We start from the raw sequence: 15,964 nt of genomic DNA on the forward strand, positions 1-15,964 counted from the left end.
CCTCCAACAAAAAGAATGACATTACCCCATTTGTTAGCAAATGGAAAGACTTGGAAAAAATTATATTAAGTGAAGTAAGCCAGGCCCAAAGAAATATAGGTCCCATGGTTTCCCTTATTTGCAATAACTAGTATATGTCTGAGACAAACAGAAACTGTCAGACAAGTTGATGTTAGGCGAAATGAACCCCAAGGTAAGGATTCAAAGATTTTTTTCTTTCTTGCAATTGTTTCCAACCTATTTATAAGATGATTTTTTTGTTGCTTTGTATGTACCTCCCTCAGGGTCCAAGCCCTTCATTCACTGTATTTGATATTGTTATTCTTTGTAGAGGGGAAGGAAAAAAACAAACCATTTAAATAGGGTTACAGGTAGACCCATTACAACAATGAGATGTACAAGTCGTTATGTCGAAAAATGAATTTTACCAGTTTGGCGGGTTGAGGGTATAGGGTGTGGAGAGGTGGTCGTTGGGAGTGTGGAAGTTGGGGAATAGAGAGGGGAAGGGATGGTATGGGGAAACAAAGGAGGAGGCAACAATGCTTGATAAGAAATGTACTCACTATCTTGCCCATGTCATTGTAACCCCTCTGTATGGTATTTTCACAATAATAAAAAAAATTGAAACAACAACAACAAAAAAACCGACAGGCACCCTTACCTCACTTCTGTAATCCTATCTACTCAGGAGGCTGAGATCTGTGGATCGTGGTTGAAAGGTGTGTTTGAAAACTAGCCCAAACAAGAATGCCCATGAGGCTCTTACCTCCAAAAAAGCACCACTAAACCGGAAGTGGTACTGTGGCTGAAGTAGTAGAGCAGTAGCTTTGAGCTGAAGAGCTCAGGGACAGCACCTAGGCCTAGAGTTCAAGCCCCATAACTGACCCAAAGAAAAAAAGAATTAAGTGCCGATTAAATAGGAGGCCCCAAATCTATACAAGAAAAATTCAAATTCAAATGGCTATCAACACCACTTGTGACTGCCACTACTAGAAAATGAGCAAAAGACACTTATTATGGAAGTAAAAATTCTACAATAAAAAGTGATAAAACGATGCAAAATTACTGTAGATATAGATCACATCTTCTGTATTCTAATCAACCCTAGGAGCTTGTTTTCTTTTATCCCTAAAAGCATGCAAAGAATTTCTATTGGGCATTAACAAGATGATATAGCACTTTGGGGCAAAGATGCAGCCTAGGAGCCCTGCACCAGAGGCCAAGATGGAGAAGACCTCCACAGCCACCATGACCTTCCCCTTGGCACTGTGGCAGACAGGCAGGAAGGTGAGCCACACACTGCAGAACACCAGCATGCTGAAGGTCAGGAACTTGGCTTCATTGAAGGTGTCAGGCAGGTTCCTGGCCAGGAAAGCCACAGTGAAGCTGGCCAGGGCCAGAGAGCCCAGGTATCCCAGGACACAGTAGAAGACGGTGAGGGAGCCCTTGTTGCACAGGATGATGATGTGGCCATGTTCAGAGTGTGCATCTGTGTCCACAAAGGGAGGAGAGGTTCCCAGCCAGACTCCACAGAGCACCACCTGGATGAGGGTGCAGATGGGGATGATGAGGTTAGGAGCCCCTGATACCAGCAGCCACCTCATCCTTCTCCCTGGAGAAGTGGCCTTGAAGGCCAGAACCACAGTCACTGTTTTGGCCAACACTGTGGAAACAGCCACAGTGAACACAATTCCAAATGTGATCTGCTGCAGGTTGCAGGTGACTGTGTTGGGATGGCCAAGAAAGAGCAAGGAACAGAGGAAACAGAAGATAAGGGAGATGAGCAAGATGTAGCTGAGAGTCCGGTTATTGGCCTTGACAATGGGGTTGTCATGGTGTTTGATAAACATTCCAAGAACAGCAGCAGTTAGCATAGAGAAACAGAGAGCCAGGCAAGCCAGAGCCATGCCCAAGGGATCTCCAAAAGCCAGGAAACTTGCAGTTCTCAGGAGGCACTGGTTTCTCTGTGTGTTGGCATACTGATGATTCGCACATTTCACACACTGGTCCATATCTGGTAAGAAGTGTAATCTACCATTAGCTCTTGTGAATGTCTGTTTCTTCAAAGGAATTAGGAAATGGTTCACTTATATGTATTTCTAATATGTCAGCATTTAGGATAATAAAAGTATTTTTTGTTGCTTTTCTAAACCATAACCCCATCTCATTTCCTGTTTATTTAAATTTTTTTCCTTTAGTGATTACCACAGTTGTTAACAATGTGCCAGTTGGGGTATTCTAATATCCTAACAACAACTCTCTACACCTTCTCACTTACTTTAACAGAATTGTGCCAAGTTCTATAATCCTATTGAAAGTGATAAATTATACAAGTTACTCTTCCTACATGTCCCCAGTACAATATCAATCTTTTCCCTATCTCACATCCTTGCATTCATCTCATTATATATGTCTCTCCTATTCCTCTGTGAAGCAGTAGGAATAGAGAAACCACTCTTGGACATTCTACAGTTATGCTCACTTGCTAATCAGAATGCACATTTCTGAGTACTTGCTCTGTTACATGAACAGTTCTGAGCACTGAGAACTAAAGATATGCCAGATACTTGTTTTCTATGTGGACAAATGATTAGTTTTAAGATCAACACTGTCATTAATATTTGTATTTAGCTTTATGTTAGAGTTTATATGGTTATTGGTAAGAGGTATTCCTGGAGATAACTTTGCCTAGAAAATATTTTGGCTAGAAAATATTTCTCAAATATGTAATTCAAAGCCATGACTTACCCTATTTGAATAGCAATACCAGTACTTTTCACAACTAAATTATTAACACAGATGAGGTAAATGGGGTCTGTAATCCTAATGTACAACTTCTGAATTGATTCATTTAGGTTGAGGAAAACTAGAGAGACGTGAAGAATTTCTTCATAATAGACTTACCTGTCCCATTTGCAATCTCATTTTCTGGGCAAGAGCTACAATCAAAGCAACAGGCAGCTTTTCCCTCTTGAGGAGATTTCCTAAATCCAGGACTACAACTCTCACTGCAGACAGAGCGAGGAGTCTGAAGAAAATCAGGTATATGTTAGTAAGTGTTCAGACTTACATACCTAGCCCTCCATTGTTTTAAAACAAGTTCATCATTTTCAAGACTTAGATTAAGTATAATGTTTCTGTGCAGCTAAGTGCAGTCAATTAATTGAGTTGTGTTATAGATTTTTATAGCCCATAAAACTCAAAGGCTTATGTGCTGGCACCTTGATTTCTAGCCTGTAGAAATATTGCAAAATAAGATGGAAACTAATCTTGAGGAAGTAAGTCTTAGTGTACAGCCCTGTGGAACTTGAATTCATGTCATTATTTTACCTTGTCTCGTACTTATCTCTCACATGGGGAAGAGAAAGGAGGAAGACCTCCATTGTATAGGATTATGTAAACCCAAGGCCCATCATAACTTCCTCTTCATTTTCCAGTGGCCATGAGATGAGAATCTTCTCACAGGTGCCTTCAATGATTCCTCTCACCAAAGCTGCTTAACAGGTCAACTGAGCATTTAGTGAATCATCCACAGAAGGGAACCAAATAAACCTTTTAAAGTGATACATAAAGTGATTCCTCAGGTACTTTGTCACAGTTTTAGAAACCCACTAGAAAGATAATATTCTAAATCAACACTTAGAAACACATTCAATTTTTTTGGTGCTGATCCTGTGGCTTGAATTCAAGGTCTGGGCACTGCCCTTGAGTGTGTTTTGCTCAAGGTTAGCCCTCTACTACTTGAGTCAAATCTCTACTTCTAGATTTGTGGTGGTTTATTGGAGATAAGGGTCATAAACTTTCCTGCTTGGGCTGACTTTAAACCATGATCTTGAACTCTCAGCTACCTGAGCAGCTAGGAATATAGGAGAAAGTTGCTGGCACTCAGGCAGGTATAAATTTAGAGGGAAACTATTGCTTATTTATATGTTGTTAAAATGACTATGATTAGATCCAACCCACCTCAGTAGTTCCTGTGGCCCACTCTACCATATCTTCAGAAACAGACAGTTGATTACCATGTAGAGAATATGGAGAAAACATTCCTACTTTAACCTGAAGTTCAAGACCTTCTGGAAAATTCCAAATGTTCAGAATGTCATACTGTGGCTCCAATTTCCTATTATCATCCAAAATCACTTGATCTCCAGAAGGATTGTAAAATTGGATGTTCTTTAGGAAAGGGTGAAGCTAAAACAGAAACAACACCTTAAAGTGAAATATATCCCAGAATTAAGAGTGAAAACCTGATCTAAGAAAAGCTCCCAATGGCCCTTAATCTCTCATTCCAAAGTCAAGATTAGCTCAGAAATCTAATGAAGTATCCTAGACAAAAACCTTTGGAGGAATAAAGATAATCTTCCTGAATCCCTGTCATTCGGAAAAGGACTACAAGGCCTTTATTCAAGAGAAACCAGTATCACATAAATAGCCGTGAATGAGACAGTTGTCATTTGTCTAGTGTGGGGGATAGCAAAGATGGCCCTGAGAGGAAATTGAGTGGGCAGAGCTGGATTTGTTTAGGTTCAGTGTGTAAACAACTCATGGAAGCTTAGGTGCATGTTAAGGTATGGCCTTTCAGTGATTGGTTGGTTCCATTTCCTCTCCTCCCACGCAGTCTTTTGCTTTAAAAAGGGGATGCTCCCTGCTAATAAACGAGTTTCTGCTTGACTTGACTCCCCCCTGCGTCTGATTGTCTCCTGGGCTAAGAGAGCCTGGGGAACGGGCTAGCAGCCGCACTTCGCACTTACCTCTCCTGGGACCCCGTCTGTCCAAAGACAGACGAAGACCCAACAGTCTAGCTGCAGCTTGTCACAACCACTATTTTTTTTATGAGCATCTATAGTTTAAACTTGCTAAATTTTTAATACCAAAGTTGAATGAAACTAGATCACTAAAGAAAAATATGGACAATTCTGCTCAGCAGGTAATCTTTTGCTGTTACTGAAGAAACATCTGGGAGAAAGCTATATTTACAGTTTTCAAAACATTAGCTATGAGAATGTTGAGGTTATATATAACTAAACAAATTCACCAACTGGGTACTGGTGGCTGAGTCTTGTAATCCTAGCTATTCAGGAGCTGAAATCTGAGGATTGCAGTTTGAAGCCAGCCCAGCAGAATCATCCTTGAGACTCTTATCTACAATTGACAACTCCAAAAAGCCAGAAGTAGTGCTGTGGTTCAAATGGTAGAGCACTAACCTTGAGCACAAAGACTCAAGGACAACACCTGGGAACTGACTTCACATCCCTGGACCAGCCAAAAAATAGAGAAATATGGATTGTATTTTATCTTTGTTGCTGGTCATATTTTCTTTTTTATTTATTTATTTTTTGGTTCTGGTCTTGGGCCCTGAACTCTGGGCCTGGGCCCTGTCCCTCAGCTCTTTAGCTCAAGGCTAGGGCTCTATCACTTGAGCCACAGCACCACTTCCATTTTTGCTTATGTGGTGCTGAGAAATCAAACCCAGGGCCTCATGCATGAAAGGCAAGCGCTCTACCACTGAGCCACCTTCCCAGCCCCATATATTCTTGAGAGGAGATAAACACATATCTACAGTACCTCACAGATACTTAAACAAAAATAATTTCCTGGGTTTGGCAAAACACCTGAAATAATTAATTTCATGAAGTAAGAAACCCTCTAGGATGTGCCTTTGTTCATGGTGTGAGTCATGAGCAGAGAAGACATTACCTGTGCAGGGGAAGGCACAGTCCCTTTTCCATTTCCCATTGTTTGAACTTCTGTTTGATGAAGAAGAATCTTATGGAGAGCCTCAGCCACAGCATATACTGCATTGTATATATTGTAACTGTCTCCAGATACAGTCATGTCAAAAACCTGCCCAGGCAACCAATCCAAAGATGCATCATGAGAACAGCTCTCCCACATTACACATTCAGACTCTGAATCTGAGCAATTAAAAAAGAGAAACCACAGCTTAGCAAGAAAAAAGTCTTCTGGGTATTTGGCAGGCTTAACTGCCTTGATAAAATCTGTGAATCCAGAAACATCTGCATGATGGTGTGAAAAAATGAGAGGTACGTGCAATGAGCCTAGCATGAAATACTTCTTTCTCATGGTTGAATCCCACTGTGAGTTCATGATACAGACTTTGCCTTTGATTAAAAGTTGCTCAATACATATAATTAAATCTAGTAGTGATTCATTATCACCATAAATGATGAGGACATTTGCTGAAGATTTATTTATCTGGTTATAAACTTTCATTAATTTGAATATATGTGACAGTCCTTTGCTTGAGATTAGTAGCTCATAGTCTACACAAACTCTGTTCTTGGCCATCTCTTCTTTCAATTCAGCAAGAACCCACAAACCATTCTCATCTTGTGAGGTCAACAGTCCAACCCAGCTCCAGCTGAAGTAAAGCAGTAAGGAGACCATGGCAGTGGCTATTGATGTGTCCTTTGGTGCCATCTGATAGAGAGCAGGAAACTTGTTATGGTCACTCAGGGCCTGATCAAAAGGCCCAAAGGTAAGCTAAAGGGAAAGAATATTGGACGTTCCATGAGTGAGAAGATGGCCATGCAGCACAGTCTCAGTCTTGAAGTATATTTAGAACCAGTTGAAGTAGGTGGAAGATAATGTTTTAGTTTTTGAAAAAATTTGAATTGATTTTGAAAAGTTGTACAACATACCAATTATAAAATGCCTCTTGATCTTTGTCAGTATTGCTATCAACTCCTCCCATCTATATCAACCCCACTCATTCCCTGATTTTCCTTATTCCATTTTCACACATGTACGAATTATGTTTTTTTTTTTGCCGGGCCTCCATTCTCTGTTCCTCTGCATTTCCACTTATCATCTACCCTTCTCACACAAGATAGGCCTCAGCTTTGTGGTGTTCATTTTTTTATACTGTCAGTAGATCTGTAAGGTTACACCAGAGTTTCACCCCTGTGTATTTCATACTTTGTTCTGATTGATTATGTATATATGTAAATGAATGACTATGTGTTACATATTTAGTTCAAATTACTCCTTCTCATTCTGTACCTGACTTACTTAATTCAACACAATATCTTGCGTTTGTGTGTGTTTGTGCACACGTGCATGCACATGCATGCCAGTACAGGTGCATAAGTGCAGGGCCTCATGCACTTATGTGCTTGGCTTTTTCCTTCAAGGCTAGTGTTCTGCCACTTGAGTCACACATTCACTTCCTCTATTTGCTGGAGATGTTTCCTGAGTAGCTAGGATTACAGTTGTGAGCCACTAGTACCCTGCTCAACATATCTGCACATTTCAAAGTAATTTTCCATTCCCTGATTTGTTGAAAGAAAATTATTGATAAGGTTTGAAACAATAAATAATCCATTTGCCTGTATAATCTTTCCATCTCCTTTTCCAAACAGTGGGAATATACATACCTCACAATTTTTGACTAGTTGTTGATACCATAGAATTTGATAGGTTCATAGCTCCAGTCTCTTCCTATCATTCTGATCCCTAAAATGACACTGAAATAGATATTTTTATATCTGTGTATCCCTCCTATCATCACCTGTGGAAATCTGTAGAGGTCTAGCAGTGTCCCAATCTGGGCTGATGTTATTCCTAATGGTCCTGTAAGTACTGCTACAGATGTGGTGTCTCTTATACAGGAGTAGTTTGGAATCTTGTACTTTCCAAAGAGCCAAATGAAGGGATTCTTGAATATTCTCCGAGCTCCAACGTAAACATCATAGATATCAAATCCCAGAGTCAAGTTATGTAAAAGATCAGGGTTTTTGTTGATCTCCTCAATAGCAAAAACTAAGGCCAAAATAAGCTGATAGTTCTTGAAGATAGACCTGCATATCAAGCATAGAAATTGAGGAGGAATGTTTAAAAACTTAAGACTTTGATGGATTGAATGCTTGCTTCTTTGCCAATGAGTATTAAAACATTATTCTGAATTGAGATGGATTGTGAATGTAGTTTTATGCTTAGATATAGGCTTAGGTACTTAGGTACGGACATGAGGGGAATATGTCATGAAGGAGAGTCAGAAACTTATTTAATCTGAGACATAGCTGGTTTGTCCCCCATTACCACATGCACCACAGCAAAAAGCTGTTGTCCATTAAATATGGATTAGGCTTTCAGAAGACATCAGGCACTCTCTTTCTTTATCTTAGTATATTTAGCTTCACCTGTGGAAAATAAATCTTTGAATCACCCAGGTTATGTTATGTGTTTGTTTATTTTGCCAGCACGTATGGATATGAATTTGCCTCTGAGTACTGCCTTTTTTGTGTCCCAAAGGAGTTGGCACTTGTGTCTTCATTTAAATTACATCCCAGAAATAAAGTTTCTTATCTCCTGAATGACCCACTGATTACTCAGCAATGAGTATTTTCCATGAATTTGAGTATTTTCTGTGATAGTTTGTGCTGTTGAACTCTACTATAATTGTGTTGTGATCTGACAGGATACAGGGCATATATTGTTGAAAATTTTTCTTGTTCATTAATGTTTTTGTCTTTTGGATTGAAAAATTTTACTTCAGCACATCTTGTAGGAAAGGTCTTGTAGATATCTATCTATCTATCTTCTATTAACTGTGCTTGTCTATGAATATCTCTATCCTTCTTTCACTTCTAAAGGCTATCTTTGCTAAGTACAACAGTCTTGTTGGATACGTTGCATATTTTTCAATCTTCAGTACTTCATACAATGCCCTCCTGGCATGGATCTACTGAGGAGTCAGCTGTTAGGGAAATAGGGGCACATTTATATGTTCTGGGTCCCATTTCTCTTCTAGTCTAGGGAACATTCTCAGTACATATATTTCACTTATGAGAGCTTGATCAAATTTGATTAACCTTTCATCTTTAGGTATCTTGCATTGTATCTCTGTGGACATTAGGAATTTTACATTCTCACTATTTATTAGAGCAAGCATTATACCTTTTCGGGCATTCTCAATCATTTACTGAACCTGAAATACACTAATTTTTGCTTCTTTTAAATACTGCGGTCAAATTTTGATAAGCCTCTTTTTCACACAATGTCACACTTGCTTCCAGTTTACTCATGTATAATTGTATGTTCAAAAAGCATTTCTTCAATGTCACTATTTTCTCCTGTTTGAAGACATCACTAACGTGATAGGCTTCCACTGTGATAATTTCACACACATCTGTTGAACAAGTTGATATTTTTATTTTCATTTCCACCTTGCCTCCATTGTTTCATTTTTTAAACAATGTGAGTTGATTTCATTATGCTAATTTTTTATAACATACACACACACCCTTGTATAGACAAATGTAACAAAAGGAAGGAAGGAAGGAGGAAAGGAAGGAAGGAGGAAAGAAAGAAAGAAAGAAAGAATGAATGAAAGAAAGGCAGGCAGGCAGTACTCAGAGGCAAATTCATATCAATGAGTACTTGCCTCAACAGATTAGAAAATTCTCAAATCAACACCTTAATGATGCACCTCAAGCTTCTAGAAAAAGAGGAACAAGACAAACCAAAACCCAGTAGTCTGAAGGAAATTGTTAAAAGTGTAGCAAAATTATATGAATTAGAGAGTAAAAAACTATACAGAGAATCTACAAAATCTACAAAATCAAAAGGTAGTTCTCTGAAAAAATAAAATTGAAGCTGAAATATTGGGAGTTTGGATCTGGGTGGTGCCATCTTAGCCTCCTGGTGGATGGTAGGTTCTGGCATCTTGTCTTCATGGTGGGGGAAAGTGAAGTCCCTTGCCTCCCAGGTGTTGGCACATAAATCCCTGGAGGCATGGACAAGCACTTGTCTGATAGGTTATTAGTCCTGTAAGTCCACGGCCAGGGACTGGGAGTTTCCTGTAACCTTGCTCCCTGACTGGCCCCGTTTAGGCTCACACTAGCTCATGTGCCACTACGCCCTGCCATTTGTCTCCATGTTCTTGTCCTATCTCTTGTCTCCTGTCTTCTGGCATCTTATTTGAACTCTCTTTTGGAACTGAATTTTTTTTTTTGGTCGGTCATGGAGCTTGAATTCTGGCTCTGGGCGCTGTCCTTCAGCTCTTCAGATCAAGGTGACTGCTCTACCGCTTGAGCCACAGCACCACTTTGGTTCTCTGGTGGTTTATTGGAGCTAAGAGTCTAATGGACTTTCCTGCCTGGGCTGGAATTGAACCACCATCCTCAGATCTCAGGCTTCTCAGTAGTGAGGATTATAAGGGTGAGCCAATGGTGCCTGGCATCTGAATTGGTTTTTTGGTAATGTTATTTTCTTTGTTTCCTTTCTGGCCTTCATGGCACAGTTTCCTAACAGTGTTAAGTGTATTTATTGGCTGCCACCACCATGTGGTTGCTGGACTTTCAATAAAGACTTTGATTCAGCCTTTCAACATGTGACTTCTGTTGTCTCACCTGACAACAGAGCCACCCAAATAAAAAATTAGATATGAAAAGGGAAACATCACCACAGACTCAAGGAAAATTCAAGAATATTCAAAGAGAGCACTTTATAAGCTTCTGTAGAAGAAATATATCTCAGAAATGATAGATTCGTAGGCAAAATAAATGTACCCAAACTGAATCAAGAAGACATGAATCAGCTAAACAGACTTACCACAAGCAATGAGATTGAATTGGCAGTAACACACATCCTTCCCAGGAAAAGCACAGAACCTGATGGTTTGTTTCATAGCTGAACTCTTTATGACCTTTAAAGGAGAATTATCACCAATACTCCTCAAATTCTTCAATGAAATAGAAAGAGATGGAACACTACCAAACTCATTCTATAAAGCCAGCATACACTTATCCCAAACCAGATAAGGACACGTTGAGAAAAGAGAACTTTGGAACTACCTCCTTGATGAACATTGATGTATAACTTCTCAACAAAATACTGGCAAATGGAACCCAACAATTGATCGAGAAATTCATACACTATGATCAAATGGAATTCATTACAGGGGATGCAAATTGGTTTAACATATGTAAGTCAATTAATTTATTACAGCACATCAACAGAAGTAAGGACAAGAACCACATGATCTCTCAATAGAGGCAGAAAAAGCCTTTGACAAGAGTCAATGCTCTTTTTTGATAAATGCTCTGGAGAAGCTAGGAATCCCTGGAACATTCCCCAGTATAATGAAGACTGTATATGAGAAACCTACAACCAGCATTATGCTTAATGGTGAAAAACTAAAGTCCTTTCCCCTAAAAGCAGGAACAAGACAAAGATATCCATCTTCCATTCTCTTCAGCATAGTATTGGAGTCCTAGCAAGAGCAATAGACAAAAGAAAAACACTTAGGGGATCTAATAGGAAAGTAACAACTAAAACTATCTCTTTTTACAGATGACATGGCCCTGTACTTAAAGGACCCCAACATATCCTAGAGTAGATCCATGAATTTAATTCAGTGATTAGTACATGATTAAATGAATTGCTTTTCAAGGCAAATTTCAAGGGATAAATTGGTCTTTGGCATAAATAAAAATAAAGAGAATGTCAGAATCCATAGACACAGAAAAAGAAGTAATAAAATGGAGCTTTTTGCTTAAATCTGGAGTCCAGATAATGTACTTAAGAACCTACACTGTATCTGAAGAAACCAGGAAAACAAACCCCAAATTACTAGGAAGAATGAAATAACCAAGTGGTAGAAAAAGGATTAGCTACTCAATAAAATGATGATAAGGTTCTACAAAAACAACAGGGTGATAAGAATGAAGTTAAATCATGAAGAAGCAAAGGAGAAAGCAACAACATTGCTCATCTCAACATATACCCTTTATTATTTTGGATGTCAGAATTAGTATGGTGAAAGTAGCCATATTACTGAAAAGCTATCTACAAATTCTGTGCAGTCTCCATCAAAATTCCTATCACTTCCTTCACAGAAATAGAAAAGGCAAGACTAAATTTTATGAAAAATGAAATCCTCCCTTAGTCAAAGCTATCCTAAGACACAAGAACAGTACTCAAGTATCCCTGTATCTGCTTTTTTCTTGTGTCCAGCCATAACAGCAGATTAAATACTGACAAAAACAGACACAGCGATCAAAGAAATATAAGACCAAGAATTACTTGCAAACAACCAGAGATATGTGATTCTTGGAGAGGTTGCCAAATAATACATGGCCTAAAGATGGTACCCTTACTAAGGGGTGGCACTGTGAAACTGGATATCCATGTGTCAAACACTAAGACTAGATATTATCTTTCAACCTGTTATTTTATAAACTCAAAATTGACCAGACCTTAATAGAGATTGGAACTTGATGAGCAATAGAGAAAATGAGGAGAAACATTCATACACAGGTAACTGAAATAGAACTCAAATAGTTCATAAAATAACATCAAGAATTGAGCTCTAGATGTTACTAAGCAGTAGAATCCTTTCACATTTCCAGTGCTGGGGAGGGGGGTGGAATGTACGGCCTTCTGAATGGGCCCTATATTCTATCCCCCTCACCAGCACTAGAAATGTAAAGTATCAGTGCTTGTATCCAATTTAAAAGCTTCAGCACAAAGAAAGAAATGGTGGGACAGACAAATAGTTAAAAAGACTGCTAGCTATACATCTCACAGAATTAATCACATAATGTAAAACAACCCTAAATCTTAAATAGCAGTAGGAAAATATCCAATGAAGGAACAGACACTTTAAAATTAAAAAGTACAGATAGAATATTAATACAGAAAAAGTTCAACTATTTGAGCACTCAGGGAAATACAAATCAAGGCTACAGTGAAGTTACCTATCAACTCAGACAAAAATTGCAATTTTGGTGATGGTTTATAAAAATTAGGGATTGGAGAATCCTAAGAAATTAAAGCTACTTGTACTGGTGACTCATACCTGTAACCCTAGCTGAACCTGAGGTTGTGAGCCTAAGATCTAGAAACAAAGCCAGCTGGGGCAGAAAAGTCCATGACACACTTTATCACCAGTTAACCAAGAAAAACCTAGCAGTGGAGGTGTAATTCAAATGGTAGAATATCAGTCTTGAGAGGAAAGGCCAAATAAAGTAAGTGAAATCACCAGTGCCTTGTGTCTGTGACCCTAGCTACCTCAGAAAGATGAGAATGAGAAGAAGAAAAGTAGAGATTTGGAGAGAAAATAGGATGTGGGACAACATACAAAACATGATCATAAATAGAGTGGTTGACTATAATCAAAATATGTGACATTCAGTGTGGAACTACAATGTGAACCATAGTTGGCACAAGGACCATATTGTATAAAAACTGCATGTAGAGTTGAGTAAAATCTGTCACCCAGTGATGTCCAGTTGGAGGAAAGGTGGTGAATAAAATTGCTATCTGTAGTCAGTTCCAAGGATAACATTTTACTAACCCAGACCAGACTTTAAAACGTTGTATCTGTGGGTAGACAAGAAACATCCATCAGCTGAAACCATAATACTCAGTGTGTCTGTATTGGCATACTAACTAAAGTACTCAAATATATTTTGGGAAATGAAGAGAATGAAAATCAGCTAAACATGGATAGTCTAGAATAAAAAGAATAAGCTTAGCCAGACAGTGGTGTCTAATGCCTATAGTTTTATCTCCACAGGATGCTGAGATGTGAGGATCATGTTTTGAAGCCAGATTGGGCAGGGATGTCTGTGAGACTCTTATTTCCATTTAACCACCAAACCATGCAGAGAGGGGAGCTATGGCTGAATTGTTTGAGCACTAGCCTTGAGCAAAAATATTCAGGGACAGTGCGCAGGCCGAGTTCCCAGGACCAGCACAAAAGAAAGATCAACAACATAGCAGTGACATATAAGATTAGGACATTTATCTTCTGCTCTCAACTGTGGGCATCTACCTCAGGCTAACTTGTCACACCAGCACTTGGAAAGGAGTGCAAGTGATAGACAAAAAGACATTTTCTCTTGTGATAGGCATGAGATAGTTCACTAGAATTTCTTGAAGTTCTGTATAGTCATTTTTCTGTCTTCTTTTTTTTTTTTTTTTTGTATAGCTATTAATAAAACTCACTGTTAACAGACCAAAAGCTAAGAATATGCTTATGTGCAAATAAAGCAGAACTCACCTTGGGCAGATAAAATTCTGCAATAAGGGATCTTTGTGAATGCTGACCTGCCTGGTAAAGCCTGGGTTATGAAGCATCTGGTATGTAATAAAGACACAAGACTTAGTTTGAAACAGTAACTGCTTGTCTATAGTAAGTATGTGTGTATGTATGTATGTGTGTCTGTCTGTCTGTGTGTGTATATGTGTCTCTGTGTGTCTGCATGTGTGCCTGTCCTAGGGCTTGAAATCAGTCATTGGACACTGTCCTTGAGGTTTTTTGTTTATTAAGTTTTTTATTGTGAAACTACTGTACAGAGAGGTTCCAATCACATGAGCAAGGTAATGAGTACATTTCTTATCAAGCATTGTTGCCTTCTCCTTTGTTTTCCCCCTACCATCCCTTCCCTATTGCTCAAGGCCAGCACTCTATCACTTGAGCACAGCTCCACTCCCAGCTTTTGACTGGGTAATTGAAGATAAAATTCTCAGATTTTCCTGCGTGAGCTGGCTTCAAACTTTGATCCTCCACTATCATCCTCATGAGTAGTTAGGATTGTACAGGCATGAGCTACCAGCCTACAATAAGAAATTTTATCAGTGTCCTCAAAGTACACCTGTTACTAAGGAAAAATTTTCACAGGTTGATTGTAATAACATCACTTCATCTTCTGCAATGACTGCTGTGATATAGCAGATGCAGGCATGCTGGAATAAAGTGAAGTTACCTACCTGGAAAGAAGAAGCTACTTGGAAGGAAATAGAATCCTCTCCTACTACCAGGCAGAAAATCACTCAACAATAGATGTAAGACAAAATAATGAAACTGAGCTGCCTCTGGTGTTGTAGGGATGGAGGTCAGTGTAGAGGGACAGAGAACAATGATGTGTGCACCCAGAGTTTCCTCAGCCATTGACCATCCTCAGAAAAAAACAGTAAAGGGGAATAAAGTGATGAGTTACTTACGGTTTGTTCTCTTCTTGGCTGGAAGCATGGCTGTTACTATCATCCATTCCCAAAGTGTAGAGAGGGAAAAACCCAGCGATCATCACATCTCCACCCATGTGTGCTCGGTGCTTCATTGTTGAAAAGCAGCTAGTGCCAGCCAAGGACCTGACAAGGAGGGGAAGCTGGAGAAGGATTGTTAAAGTCAAAAGGTACATCCTTGAAGCATCTGCCATGTTGAAATTCTGGCTAGAAATGAGGACATGTCAGGAATGTATATTAGTATATCTTTGTATATGAGCATATGTGTCTTTTTATTGATAGAGATCTACACTATAGCTCACCTTTCATGAAAGCCTCTTGTGAGTCCCCAGAAGTTATGTGTAAAGTATTCCCTGGAGCTGTTCATCAATGGCCTTCATCCAGGAGAAAAACATGAGTTGGAAAACATGTTTGTAGATTTGAGTTCTTTACCCCAGGAATTATGATTTCATCCAAGACTGCAGATAGTGAGGCTCCAGAGATGGCATTATCTTGGATAATTTTTTCACCTTACATCCGTGTCAAGAAACTATTTTCATGAAAGCCATCTGGGATGATGCAGCCAGATTGCTTCAGAGGATGCCATGTCCTGTGCATGGTGAAATGTCCACACAAAGTCTGTGCCTCTGACATGTCAACTAAAGTTATGAGTACAACATACTCAGAGGATCAGTTCACACACACATACAATGTCCTGTAACAGAACATTGGTGGTTGATACCGGCTGGTTTCAGTAAAAATTCCTTGTGCAGAGGACTCCAGAACTACAGCCACTTACTGTTGCCTGAGGAAACAATGTTGTTGCTGAAGCTAGCAATTACATGTCAGTAACTCATTGTCAATGCTGTACTTGAGTTCTACTTTTGCATTTTGAACTTTTACTTTCAAACAGGCAATTATTAAGTTGCTAACATAGATGAAGACGTTTTCATGATGCACTGCATTGAAAACATGTTGTAGTAGAGGAAAT

General features: G+C 39.1%; 1 protein-coding gene across 1 annotated transcript; it reads right to left on the reverse strand.

Annotated features, from left to right (window-relative positions):
- Positions 1-1,094: 1,094 nt before the first annotated feature.
- On the reverse strand, positions 1,095-15,627 carry LOC122119841 (vomeronasal type-2 receptor 116-like). The gene is made up of 8 exons (XM_042693916.1): positions 15,509-15,627; positions 15,297-15,368; positions 14,974-15,201; positions 7,532-7,820; positions 5,698-6,504; positions 3,964-4,191; positions 2,905-3,028; positions 1,095-2,014 (listed from the first exon to the last, which is right to left on the reverse strand). The coding sequence occupies exons 1-8, from the start codon at positions 15,625-15,627 to the stop codon at positions 1,095-1,097; spliced, it is 2,787 nt and encodes a 928-aa protein (XP_042549850.1).
- Positions 15,628-15,964: the final 337 nt, after the last annotated feature.

Source organism: Dipodomys spectabilis, unplaced genomic scaffold (assembly GCF_019054845.1).
Source record: "Dipodomys spectabilis isolate Male_0828 unplaced genomic scaffold, ASM1905484v1 ptg000173l, whole genome shotgun sequence".
Taxonomy (NCBI): Eukaryota; Metazoa; Chordata; class Mammalia; order Rodentia; family Heteromyidae; genus Dipodomys; species Dipodomys spectabilis.

Bases quoted from the DNA above. Each gene is read 5' to 3' on its own strand.
- LOC122119841 (XM_042693916.1), bottom strand. From the start codon at position 15,627: ATGTCAGAGGCACAGACTTTGTGTGGACATTTCACCATGCACAGGACA. The intron at 15,369-15,508 runs GTAAGGTGAAAA...TCCTGGATGAAG, and splicing joins AATAGTTTCTTGACACGGAT to GCCATTGATGAACAGCTCCA. The intron at 2,015-2,904 runs GTAAGTCTATTA...ACTTCTTACCAG, and splicing joins TGAGATTGCAAATGGGACAG to ATATGGACCAGTGTGTGAAA.